At 42.5% G+C, this 14000-nt stretch overlaps 2 protein-coding genes across 2 annotated transcripts in view; one reads left to right on the top strand and one right to left on the bottom strand.

The window, feature by feature from the left end:
• Positions 1-14000, bottom strand: part of LOC139549728 (sodium/calcium exchanger 2-like) — a 90857-nt gene that overhangs the window by 6477 nt on the left and 70380 nt on the right. Inside the window, exons 8-12 of the mRNA XM_071360435.1 lie at positions 11656-11759; positions 11416-11433; positions 8461-8585; positions 6153-6252; positions 1367-1645 (exon numbers count right to left, since the gene is read on the bottom strand). Of these exons, the coding sequence (XP_071216536.1) occupies positions 1367-1645; positions 6153-6252; positions 8461-8585; positions 11416-11433; positions 11656-11759 (626 nt within the window). The remainder of the gene's footprint in view (positions 1-1366; positions 1646-6152; positions 6253-8460; positions 8586-11415; positions 11434-11655; positions 11760-14000) is intronic.
• On the top strand, positions 4373-5683 carry LOC139549731 (general transcription factor II-I repeat domain-containing protein 2B-like). The gene has a single exon (XM_071360440.1). The coding sequence runs from the start codon at positions 4550-4552 to the stop codon at positions 5483-5485; it is 936 nt and encodes a 311-aa protein (XP_071216541.1). The 5' UTR covers positions 4373-4549; the 3' UTR covers positions 5486-5683.

Here is a 14000-nt window from a genome sequence, read left to right as displayed (position 1 = left end):
ACTCCAATACCTTGACTTTGTTGTCCTTAAGCAACTTTGGAAGTATGCTTGGGGTCATTGTCCATTTGGAAGACCCATTTGTGACCAAGCTTTAACTTCCTGACTGACGTCTTGAGATGTTGCCTCAATATGTCCACATATTTTTCCTCCCCCATGATGCCGTCTATTTGTGAAGTGCACCAGTCCGTCCTGCAGCAAAGCACCCCCACAACATGATGCTGCCACCCCCGTGCTTCACGGTTGGGATGGTGTTCTTCGGCTTGCAAGCCTCTCCCTTTTTCCTCCAAACATAACGATGGTCATAATGGACAAACACTTCTATTTTTGTTTCATCAGACCAGAGGACATTTCTCCAAAAAGTACAATCTTTGTCCCCATGTGCAGTTGCAAACCGTAGTCTGGCTTTCTTAATGGCGGTTTTGGAGCAGTAGCTTCTTCCTTGCTGAGCGGCCTTTCAGGTTATGTTGATATAGGACTCATTTTACTGTGGATATAGATGCTTTTGTACCCGTTTCCTCCAGCATCTTCACAAGGTCCTTTGCTGTTGTTCTGGGATTGATTTGCACTTTTCGCACCAAAGTACGTTCATCTCTAGGAGACTCACGTCTCCTTCCTGAGCGGTATGACGGCTGCGTGGTCCCATGGTGTTTATACTTGCATACTTTTGTTTGAACAGATGAATGTGGTACCTTCAGGCGTTTGGAAATTGCTCCCAAGGATGAACCAGACTTGTGGAGGTCTACAATTCTTTTATGAGATCTTGGCTGATTTCTTTTGATTTTCCCATGATGTCAAGCAAAGAGGCACTGAGTTTGAAGGTAGGTCTTGAAATACATCAACAGGTACACCTCCAATTGACTCAAATTATGTCAATTAGCCTATCAGAAGCTTCTAAAGCCATGACATCATTTTCTGGAATTTTCAAAGCTGTTTAAAGGCACAGTCATCTTAGTGTATGTCAACTTCTGACCCACTGGAATTGTGATACAGTGAATTATAAGTTAAATAATCTGTCTGTAAACAATTGTTGGGAAAATGACTTGTGTCATGCACACAGTAGATGTCCTAACCGACTTGCCAAAACTATACTTTGTTAACAAGAAATTTGTGGAGTGGTTGAAAAACGAGTTTTAATGACTCCAACCTAAGTGTATGTAAACTTCCGACTTCAACTGTACATCTCTGTTACTATCTGTGGCCTGGTCAAACCCAGTGCATAAGTCACCCAGATAGGACACCTTAGAGCTAGGAGGTCTATACACACATCCTACCAATATGGCTGCCTGGTGAGGCAGAGGTACTTGAGCCCATAGTGCCTCTATTTCACATACATACATACTTCAACTGTATATACATAATCTCTCACCAGGAATGGAGGTGCCAAGAGCCACAAACACCACGGCAGTGACAGTGTCCCTGAGGCCCACAGTGCAGCCAAAGTGGGAGGCCAGGTCCCCGATGATGGCAGTCAAGATGCCGATGACCGAGATGGACACGAAGAAGCAGGCCCAGCCATTCCAGTACTCGGTGGGCGGAACGAAGGCGAAAAGAACCTTCCAGAACACCGTCAGAAAGTGCATGACGTAGTCGTAGCAGGATGGCAGACGCTCCTCACGCCCCTCCTCGTCATCATCATCACCATCCCCTGGGAGGTGGATACAGTAAAACATAAGAGACTTATGCACGCGCTCACACCAGTGGTGGTTGGTGCCATTTAAGATGAGGGAGGACAATACTCTTTTTTATAAGCATGGCCTTATTTCTATTACAGCATATTGGATGACTGTCATTCATATTCCATTCACCCAGATCAATGTAAAATCGATACGTTTAGACTACTATATGCCTATACCCATCATGAGGTTGCTACAACCTAGCCTTTGAATGAAAGTTTACAACGTAGGTGCACAGGTCGAGAGAAAATGATGATTAATCAAAGTGACAGACAGTGACACATTCAATAACGTCTTGCACACTCTTGCCTGCTTCTAGCTGATCTAGGGTGTAATCATTAGTCCAACAGTTGCAAACGACAGCTGTTTGTGACCAGGCGAAAAAACATTTCCAAGCCAAACCTTCATATCATAACCCCTAACCGCTACACACAGCCGTTGTCATCAAATTAGCTAACGTCATAGTCAACTTAGCTACTAGAACTAACGAGTTAGTAAACCCGCTACAATCATGCAGTACAGTGTACAGTCAGCAATCAGTTTAGCAGTTACACCGGCGGGCCCCGGTGGCAATGAATTAATAAAACCAAAAGCTTACCTTGATTTGGAAGAGTTCCAGTGCTGGATACCCATAGCCAGCTACCTAACATAGCATCCCTCTTTGTTTGAGTAGGCTAAACTAGCTTTCTGCATTCGCTATCTAAGTAAAACTGGGAAAAAATGACAATCTCTCGCTCGCCCTTCATTTTGGAAGAAATTAATTTGTTCAAAACTGTTCTACGATTGTCTTTCTCTCTGAGTCAACTACACACCACATTTTATGCAGTGCTAGCTAGCTGTAGCTCATGCATTCAGTACTATATTCATTATCTGATCCTTTGATTGGGTGGACAACATGTCAGTTCATGCTGATAGGTTGGAGGACGTCCTCTGGAAGTTGTCATAATTACTGCATATGTCTTTGGAAGGGGGTGAGAACCATGAACCTCCTAGGTTTTGTATCGAAGTCAATAGGAGGACGGGAACTAGATGTCCTCCGGCTACACCATGGTGCTACTCCAGAGTGCTGTTGAGGTTACTGTAGACCTTCACTGCAAAACAGTGTGTTTCAATAAATTATTTAGTATAGATTTATCTTAAAAGAATAACTTCACTGAGGATGGTCCTCCCCTACCCCCTCTGAGGAGCCTTCACTGGCGCGCACGCGCACACACACACACACACACACCCCTGTGTTTTACTTGGTGAATTGTTATATGCATGTTTATCTGTAATGACTATAACAGTCCACCAGGGGGAGCTTTTACACCAGACACAGACAGTCAGACATCTCTCCCATTACCTCAACACTGTGGAAGACAGCTTTGCTTCCTAAAGTTAATATTACACTTTATAATAGATATTACCAACATAAATATCACAGAAACCTTTTTATATGAAGTCTGCGGGTTTGCAATTATCACCTTTCAAACAAGTTGTTTCCTGTTATAATGAGGATCTGAAAATAAGGGACTGTGTCCTCACTTGTTTCCCCTTGACATTTCAAACTTAACGAGCAAGCAGCTAACACTCACTCCCTGAATGAAATGCTTGGGCAGCTCTTTGGAAGAACAATAAAGGACTCCAAATATTTTATGTAATTATGGCTCTGGACAAAAAGCACTCAGATCACTATTCAAAGCATGAGCAAGAAATTACATTCATAAAGCAGCTGTAAAGTCCTTCATTATGGCTCCAATCCAGGCTTGGGCAATGGCCGGCACGGGGCCGTATGCAACCCGTGACCTGATTCAATACGGCCCGTGGAATCATGCTCAGATCACATAAAGAATTTGCGATAGTAAAGTTTTGAAAAATGTATTTGTTATTCAAATTAAAAGCCCAATGAATATTCACTTTTGTGTAATAATTGTGGGATAAAAAAAAGTAACCTTTATTTAACTAGGCAAGTCTGTAAATAAGAATTTGTTCTTTCTTAACTATGACGGCCTACCCGGGGCAAACCCAGACGACGCTGGGCCAATTGTGTGCCGCCCTATGGGACTCCCAATCACGGCCGGATGTGATGCAACCTGGGTTCTAACCAGGTACCGCAGTGACGCATCTTGCACTGAGATGCGCTTAGACCGCTGCGCCACTCGGGAAGGCACATATAAATAACTGCTCGAGGAAAGACAGTGAGTGACAGCTGACACGCACTTCGTCACAGTTACAAATAGTAGCTAGCTAGAAATTGCGCAAAAATTTGTTTTTCAAAGATTTCAAAGAAAAGGAAAGTAGACAATGAATGTAGGATGTTCCAGCAAATATTTATTTATTGAGGTATCAGGGAAAGATGTGTGCTTAGTGTGCAAAGAGAGCATCACTGTCTTGAAAGACTACAACTTGTTCCAACACTTCCAGACGAAGCATGCAGAGAAATATAGGAATATGTCTTCTGAGCAGAGGGCAAAGGCATTGAAAGAGTTGCTTTCTCAGTTGCAAAAGCAGCAAGGACTTTCACCAAACTTCAATCAGCAAACAACGGAATTGTGAGGGTCAGCTTTGTACTGTCCCACGAAACTGCTATACATAGCAAGCCATTCGCTGAGGGCAAATTCATTAAAGAATGTTTATTGACTCTGCAGCAATACTTTGCCCCGACAAGAAAGAGCTGTTTGAAAATGTTTCCCTGTTAAGTCGAACAGTTACACGGCGTGTTGAGGACATCGCAGAGAATGTGGAACAACAGTTGAAAGACAAGGTAAAGCATTTCACCTATTTCTCCTTTGCCCTGGATGAGAACAGTGATGTACGTGACACGGCGCAGTTGACATTCTTACGAGGCATAACCCCGGACTTTGAAATTACAGGAGGAGCTTTCTTCAGTGCAGTCAATGAAGAGCACAACCACGGGGAAAGATTTATTGGAGGTTAATAAGTGTGTGGCAAAGCTGGGACTGAGTTTTGAAAAGTTATCCAGTGTGACCATTGATGGGTGCCCAAACTTGACAGGAAAAAACATTGGCCTTTTGAAAAGGATACAAGGTCAAGTAGCTGAGCTGAACCCAGAACAGAAAAATATTTTCCTGCATTGCATTATTCATCAGGAGGTGATCTATAAATGTCTTCTGAAAATGAGCCATGTTGTGGATACAGTCACTACAGTGGTAAACTTCATAAAAGCTCAATCTTTAAACCACAGGCAGTTTGTCTCACTGTTGGAAGAGACAGAGTCGGATCATGCAGATCTCCCCTACCCCACAAACGTGAGATGGCTGAGTTTGGATAAGGTGCTTAAAAGGGTGTGGGACCTGAAGTCAGAGATTGCTGAGGTTTTGCAAATAAATGGAAAATATGTGGATTCCCCTCAACTGCAAGATAAAGAATGGTTGGCTGATTTTGCCTTCACCGTGGACATCATGGCCCTCATGAATGAACTGAATTCCAAACTACAAGGGAAAGGCCTTTTTGCACATCAGATGTACAGCCTTGTCAAAGCCTTCAAGGGAAAATTACTCCTCCTGACCAGCCAAGTAGAAGCCAACAATCTCACCCACCTTCCAACACTACTAGTCTGTTCCCTATCAGATGACCAGCGGGAGAAGTATACATTGCTGCTGCGTGGTTTGAACGGTGAATTTTCTTGTCGTTTTGAGGATTTCAAAGTGTTGGAAAATGACATGCTGTTGGTTTCCTCTCCTTTCACCTTCAATGTGGATAACGCTCCCACTGACCTGCAACTTGAGCTTATCGATCTTCAGTCTGATGCAGTGATTGTTTTGAATAGTTCTCCAATGTCACTGATGAGGTTCTATGCATCTCTCGATTAACAAAACTTTCCAAAGATTAGGAGTCATGCTCAGAAGATGTTTGTACTGTTTGGGTCAACCTATGTATGTAAACAGACATTTTCAGTGATGAAATATAACAAGGCACAGATCATCTCTTACGGACTCTGACCTCTCAGCAATCCTGCGCATAGCGACGTCAGAAACTATACCTGACTTCACTGCTCTAGTCAATGCCCATCAGAGACTTCACTCCTCACACTGATTGAGTAGTTTAAATGTAATGTTGAGCACTCTCTCTTTCTTGAGTTTTTGTGCATACCCGTTAAGAGTTAAGTCCGTGGTGCTGAATGCACAGTGTACTTTTCCCTCCGTGTAGTTCATTGGAAGTTTTAATAATGAAGATACCTACCAAAAGGAGAACATGGATGTGTTTTACTTCTGTGCATGTTAAAAAAGTTAAGTAGCTTATCAGGACGTGATTTACAGTAGATATATCTGTCAAAACGACATATAATCCTGAAATATGATTCTGTCCCGCGATGGCAATAATATATTCTAATGTGGCCCTCCATGGAAAATATTTGCCCGGGCCTGCTCTAGTCAGTGTGTGTGTGTGTATAATACAATGTCAACAGTGAGACTCACGTTATTCATCTTTCTCTCACTCAATAGAAATCACACACAAGCACAAATACCAAAAGCTGACCTGCGCTGACAGTCACAGCTTCCACGAACTGCTCCCTCCAGGAGTGAGTGCCAATCACAAGGGCCAAGTTGGTCTTCTTAATGAGCTTGTCAACGGTGCTCTGCCAATCACAAACAAAGAGCGCATAGTCAACATCCTATTATAGAGAAGAAGGCAAACTCATGTGCATGACCGGAACACTAATGGAGAATACCTAGAAGAGTTTGAGGAAGTGGCATCGTTACCATGAGAAGTGCAGTAATATTTCATATTTTATTAGGATCCCATTAGCTGTTGCGATAGCAGCAGCTACTCTTTCTGGGGTCCATTTCTTGTGTAATATGATTTCAGAATAGCAGTATTTGTTTTCACAGCAAACACTCATGCACACATGTGCATGCACGCACACACACACACACTGTTTATAAGGACACTCCCCCCAATCACAGCAAACCACATGATGAGTACTGGGATCCACTCAGACACTGAAGAAAAGCATCATATCCAGAACTCAAGTACTACTGCACCAAACTGTAACTTCCTCCTACTCAATCAAACCAATAAAAACATTCTATGAAGCACCCTAGCCAAACCCGACTGGATAGGAGGTTTCATTGGATAGAAAGGTCTCACCAATGTGGGTAAGCCTCTAAGACTGGGGACTACAGGCGATGGACATCAGCCTTTAGAAAACTGGGACATACTGTCCTATTCAATAATGAGTATGGTTACATGGATAGTTAGATTAATATAATAGTTTGATCAAAACGTTTACATGCTTTGCAAGAAGAACGATTTTCGGAATAATCCTGTTTACATGAAAATCAGGCTACTGACGGGAAAAATAAATGCCGAAAATCGGCAATCAAAATAAATGTTGTACCACAGAAGCCAGGTTAATTTTGCGAAGCCTATTTGATTCTGAGTTCGGACATATAAAGTTTGTATGTGAAAACCAATTCTAAGATGCACACTTTCAGTTTTTCCGAACTCACTTCACTCGCGCATAAGAGGGAAACTTTGGCTACCGGTGCTGGCATATGCATAGATCAAACGCACCGCTGGAACAATGTTAAACTTACATGTCCGAATCATTTGAAAGATTGCTCAGAAAACCAGATGTTTTAACCGGCGTATGTCTACTACGATTGAACCTTACGCTGATTTAAGATCAGCAGAGTAAAATGTTCACATGACTATTGCCATTGTCGGCCTACTGCCATAATCAGTTTAATATTGAATTATTAGAGTATGTTTACATCAGTGGAGGCTGGTGGGAGGAGCTATAGGAGGACGGGCTCATTGTAATGGCTGGAATGGAATCAATGGATCGGTATCATACAGAGCAAACATATGGAAACCACACGTTTGATTGTGTTCCATTGATTCCATTCCAGCCATTACAATGAGCCCGTCCTCCTATAACTCCTCCCACCAGCCTCCACTGATGTAAACGTATTCTATGACTGCCAGGATATAGGAGCTGCCTGGGAATACAGTATGTGATGCTCAGTGGTAGTAGTTTTTACTTGTTGATGTGGAAACTTCACCTGTGTAAACATTTCTCACTGGTCTTTTTTGCGTACACCGTCCACCCATCCATAGAGCTAACAATGCTATTAAATGATGTGACATTGATCTAGGATTTCATAAAGCCAAGTGCCACACATTGAAATTACTTGAGAGTTCAATTACCTGTTGTGTTTGTTTTGTGCTGCTACAAATCATGAGTGACAAGCGCAATCTTATTATGTATAATAAATTAATCAAGTCAAGAAGAGGCACACGGCCTGATTGGATTAAATCCCTAGGCATGTTGCTATAGTACTTAAATGAGCTAGCTGTTGTCCGTCACAACCGTTGGTTCACTTGACGAAAATATTGATTAATCAATTAGCTTAAACACCAACCCTTCTGAGGACCGACACTGGGCACAGTTGAGGGTCGTTCCACCTCAAAAAAATCCAATGCCCAAATCATCCTAAAGTATCTACAAATGGATTGTGTTAGTCAATGATGTTACTTATAGATGATTTGGATATGAAGCGTGAAAATGCTAATGTAGGTACGATTGACTTGCATTGGATTTCTTGAAGTGGAACGATCCTCAACTGTGCTCAGTGTCTGTCCTCAGATGGGTTGGTGTTAAACCACTGTGTGGCTCTGGGGCTGTATGTGATCTTGGATCAGGTTTGCCTAGTAGATAACAATTAATAAGATTATATGGAACTGATCGTAGATCAGCACGCCAACCATGTGATGCTCGATACATTTACTGAGCGCTGATGTGGCCAATCGAGTGAAGCAGGGGAGAAGAGGGGCTATATACCTTGAACTCATAAGACTCCTCAATGACCACCTCCAGCCGGCTGTGCTCCCCCAAGATGGGCTTTCCCATCTCTGCAATGCGCCTCGCCTCCTCCTCCTCTGCACTCATCTGGCCATCAGGATCCTCTAAGAGATAGAAGACAGGAGGGATGAGATCGATAGAACATTGAAGGGAATGAGAGAGGAGAGAGAGGGGGGGGGGTGAGGGAAGAGAGAGAGAAATTGTAACTCAAACATGCCAACATGCCTCACAAACAGATCTTTCAAGGCCAGTGTCCTATGAATAATTGAGTTTGAGTCAGCATTATTTCCTCCTCATACAGTATATCACTCATGTGCATTAGCCCATGTATGTGGAGACGTGGGGGAGGGCGAGAAGGAGAGATGAGAGGTTGATGGTGAATGTGTGGGTGCGATGGGGAAGCAAGAGTGAAAAAGAGAGGAGATAAGGAGAGATTAGTGGGGTATATTCATGAGAAGATGAAAGTAGGACAGTCTGGGAGACGTAGCAACAAAAAGATAGCCAGACATTTTGTTGGAGAAAGAAATTGTGGAAGAAACAGACGGAAGGTGAGTTGAAATGAGGGTAGATTTATGCTGACTTGAGGTGGGCAAAGACCAATGTCCCAAAGTGTGATTTAGTGGCTGTTAATAAAATTGAGCTGGACCAATAGGGTCATCAGAAAGCCCCATCTAAAATAACACCTCAAATACACTATAAACAACTGGGCAAAACCCATTCTCCCTGCTTCCATTTAGCATCATATTCCCTATCTACTTATAGCGTATAATTACTCATCCTCTCACTGGAGGGACGACAAAGACGGTGAGCCGCGAAGACGGACGGGAAGCTTTGTTTGTGTGTCGTCGTGGCGAGTGGGCAGATATTCTTCTTCTTAGTTCCTCTCCTCTGCCTTCAAAGCACAAGCTGTAATTATGAAAGGACTAGAGAGCTGCCAGGCACCACATGGCAACTGTCCCACTGTATTCCCCCAACGCTCCAGCTCCTTCACCGTGTTGCTCTAACAGGGTTACACCAGATACTAATACTAATACTAAATACACTCTAATGATGATGAAGTATACTGCTGGTCTGCGGTTACTGTGGGTAAATTACAGCACCATCATCTTAGGGCCCATATTCACAAAGCAGCTCAGGGTAGGAATGCTGATTTAGGATCAGATCCTCCCATCTCTTGTCCATCTCTTTTTCATTATGATCTAAAATGCAAAACTGATGCTAGATCAGCGCTCCTACTCTGAGACGCTTTATGAATATTGCCCCTGATTGGGTAAGGCTCTTCAACCTCTTTAAGATGTGTATTAGAATAAAGAGTGGCATGGGAAACTGTTAGACTACTGTAGAAGGACAGTACTCTAATATTTATCCAAGAGAAGCCAGTTGTGCGATATATACGCATATAATATTTATCCAGGGATGGATACAAATCGATGTGAGAGTGATGCATTTTATGGAGCGAGCATGTCCTTATCATGGATTTATACTGTAAATAGACTTCCATCAATAAATTATGCCACAGTGGCCAAGGCCACACTGGGTGCTAATCCCTAAGTGGCTAACCGCAACAGAGGTGTGAACAAAATAAAGGTTCTTAAAAATGTTCTTCCTCAGCTTTTAAGGTTCCTTGGAGAACTCTTGCCCGATAACGAACCTTTGAGTTAATTGTGGGCTTCTTGACATGGCATCTACGGTTCTTCAGAATTCTAAAAGGCTCTTGAAATGTATGGAAGCCTGTAGATGTGACCCTTTCATAGCACACAGCAAATTGGCCAGTGTTAACTAGTGTTGATTAAAGAGTTAAATTAACACTCAGTGGTGTAAAATAACCCCAGAGTTAGTGTTAATAACCAGAGTTGAACCAAAACCACACCCTTTATTATCATATTTCCCAGCATGCTCTATTGCAAGTAGAGTTTTAGAATTGTTTGTTTAAATCTCTATGTTTTGCATGTATATTGATGAATTAATTTAAAGGTAGACTCAGCGATATGACGTAGATGCAGAAAGTAAACAGCATAGTGGGTCAATTTCCGCAACAACTAAGAGCTTGAAGCTCAACTTATGCACTGTTTTGGTCGTAAGAGCATGAAGCGAACCCGTGCACAGATACTGTGCGACTCATCTCAACTCAATATCTGCTGTGCTGCTTGTGTGCTGAGTCTACCTTTAATATTATGCTACTCAAATATAAATAACATACATTTTTCTAAACTAATCCAATCTGTTACTTGGATTTATTGCACCCGATACTGAAATGGTTGTTTAAGTTAGTCTCATATCTCAGTCTTCCCAACACTGGCAGTCATTCTGAATGCAGGTTGAGTGAATACAATTCCAAATGTTGGATATCCCCAATCTGGCTGAATTCCAATAGGAATTGCACATCTCTTTGTAAACTAGCATAATGTGATTGCAGCCAGGATTAGGGTAAAACTAAGCCCTCAGAAGAAGGCTTCATGAAATATGTATTGTATTGTCTTGTCTTGTCTTAAAGAATGACATTTTAATGACAACATATTCACTTAGGATCTCACTTGGTGAAGGCCACAGAACTGAAAATAGATGAATTCAACAACCGTGTCTCTGTCACTAGCAAACACAGTCATGGGTGGTACTGGTAACTTTAATGTTCACTTGAAAAGGCACCCTGGGAAATACGCAAGTAAGGCTTAAAACTCTACAGCAGGGCTATTCAATTCTGCTCCTGGAGGCCCAAAACATTTCCGGTTTTGGATTTATTTGTTATGGTTCTTCATAGACCCTTAAATTGATGTTGTTATATAGTGTACCAACTCATGTGAAATGTTTGTTGTTGTTTTTATGGATGATTCTAATCCAAAACCAATTCCCCCCTTGGGCCTTTAAGGATAATAAAAAGTTCTATGTCTGCTGTTTCTAGGCTGGTTGTGTGTGGCAAGTTGCTAATGGTCTTACCTTGGTTGAGCAGAAGGGCTGGAAGAAAGAAGAAAGACCAGTCAGTACAGCAGTCCAAACTCCAGACAAGTCAAAGTGCACATCATTACACTTCCCTGGCCTTGTGAGATTTTCCCAACTAAGAGCTCTGATGTCAAGACAGCTATTGTGAACCCTCCTCTAAGTGCCTCAGTTCAGTAAAAACATTTTCTTGAATCTCTCTCTCTCTCAGCACAGCACACAAACTACAAGTACACACACCTGAGATTCCCCTCTTCAGCCAGCGTGGTTCCTCTAGTACGATGAAGAAGTTCTCCTTTTTCTCATACTCCTCATCGTCAATGATCCTCACCTGCAGGGTCTGACTGCACACACACACACACACACACACACACACACACACACACACACACACACACACACACACACACACACACACAGTATCAGAGGTCATTAATCAACAAATAGATTAGACTGTCTTCTTTAACTTTATTCAACAGTTAAAGGGATCAGTGGAAGGATGTAGTCCCAGGGGTTAGTCAGGGATTTTGTTGTACTTTACAGAGAGAGCTCACCTCACACACACACACACAATCTTGTCCTTAATGTAGAGCCTCAAGGCTCTCGTTCCTCCCAGTTATCCATGAGCTAACCATGCGCCACGTACAGCCATCAAGCAACAGGCAGGGAGGGGAGCCGCACAAAGCCAGACAAACGATGGCTTCCTCCCCGGTGCCACCCCAGACAAATTAACAGGCACAGCTTGCACTTAAATCACAACAGAGGACCCGCATCAATATTTAATCACTCCACGGCTGAATAATTCAGATGCAGACATGCACACCAGCCAGTGAGGGGACGCCCAGGGGTCTGCAACACAGAGGGGCGTCACCCCTGCTGTATATCATCCCCTGTGACCCAATCCTCATCCACTGCTCCATCCCTCATCCACTGCTCCATCCCTCATCCACTGCTCCTTCCATCCTGTGATTCTACCTACTGCAGGTCCTTTACTGTACTACCTACTGTAGGTCCTTTACTGTACTACCTACTGTAGGTTATTTACTGTACCTACTACTGGACAACCTTAGCCTCTCTTGATCTAACCCAGGGGTGTCAAACTCATTTCGCATCGTGGGCCACATACGGCCTAGGGAGATGTCAAGTGGGCCGGACCATTAAAATTATACCATACTCTGCTATAAATAACCAAAATATCATGTCTTTCCTTTGTTTTGGTGTAAAGAAGCACAAGAACATTAGGAAAATATTGAAATTTAATGAACTATCCTTTTACAAAACATTTCATGAAACACCTCATATTTCCTTAGACAAATGTGCAATTTACTTTTATCATTCACAAATATGCATTGCAACTGATCCCACTGATTGTACAAAGGCACAAAACTTTAATTGGTACTGAAAAATATAGTAATGCACTTTAAGATTAAATGAGACTTTTAAAGAAAGGAATTTTTAAACCACTTACACATACGCATATAAAATCTAAATGTAATCCCTGCGTACACCTTACAAACTAAGGAGAGTGATTTTATGCAAGCCGTCATATTTTTCGCTGTGATGAGTCTCGTAGTGGCGTCGAATATTATATTCCTTCAATACCGAAACTTGTTGCAAACACACCAAGCACGAAGGTTTTCCGTGCATCTCTGTAAATAAATAGGACGTGGTCCATTTTTCTTTGAAAATTCTACACTCCTTATCTACTTTTCTCCGTTTGGATAACGACATTTTGGCTAATGAGGGTGTAGCGGAGAGGTAGAGACCAAGGTATTAACAACGTCGTAACAAGCAGCAGATGGCGCATTGATACCGTCTGCTGTTTTCAGTCTGTCTCAGTGATGCGGCTTGTCTTCTACTCTGATGGAAAGAGTGCGCCCCTTAGCGGATAATCCATGAATTGCAGCGAATTAAAAATATTAATTCCATGTCTTTTATGCATTTTTTCCACTTTCAAATTATCCTGCGGGCCTGATCGAACCTCCTTGGGGGCCGGTTCCGGCCCGCGGGCCGTATGTTTGACACCCCTGATCTAACCCATAGGTTCCACCGTACCCCCCCTACAGAGTAGTGCAGGGCTAGTGGTCAGCTTTTACACAGGCTGATGCGGAGTGGCTGATGAAAAGAGGAAATAGGAGGGGATGAAGGGGAGGAGAGGAGGGGGAGTTGGAAGACGTGTTTCACTTTTTTTATTATGCTCATTAGTCCTGATAATGTCTCCCAGGACATTGTGCCTGAAAATGTCACCACAGCAACAGTCTCCCTGTTGGCAGAGCAAACATAAACAAATGAAGTGAGAGAAACAAAGACACAAAGAAAGAGGGGGAAGGGAGATATACAGATACTTAATTTGAGCCATTTTGCTACAGCAGGAAAACAATCCTGCAGCAACAGAAACATTAATAAGTGGATTATAATCAAATGAACATCTTTGTAGTTACTGATCAATATTTCTTGGGGAAAAATCTAGTCTGAAATTTCTAAGTGGAAATTACAAACTTCAGAAGACTTTTTAAACCTTAAATAGACTACACGTTTTGCATTTACTGCATTGCAGGAACGTTCTCCTGCAACAGGGTGATCAA

This window comes from Salvelinus alpinus, chromosome 22 (genome assembly GCF_045679555.1).
Source record: "Salvelinus alpinus chromosome 22, SLU_Salpinus.1, whole genome shotgun sequence".
NCBI classification, from domain to species: Eukaryota; Metazoa; Chordata; class Actinopteri; order Salmoniformes; family Salmonidae; genus Salvelinus; species Salvelinus alpinus.
Note: the sequence above shows the minus strand (reverse complement) of the source record. Positions and strands in the feature narration are given on the sequence as shown.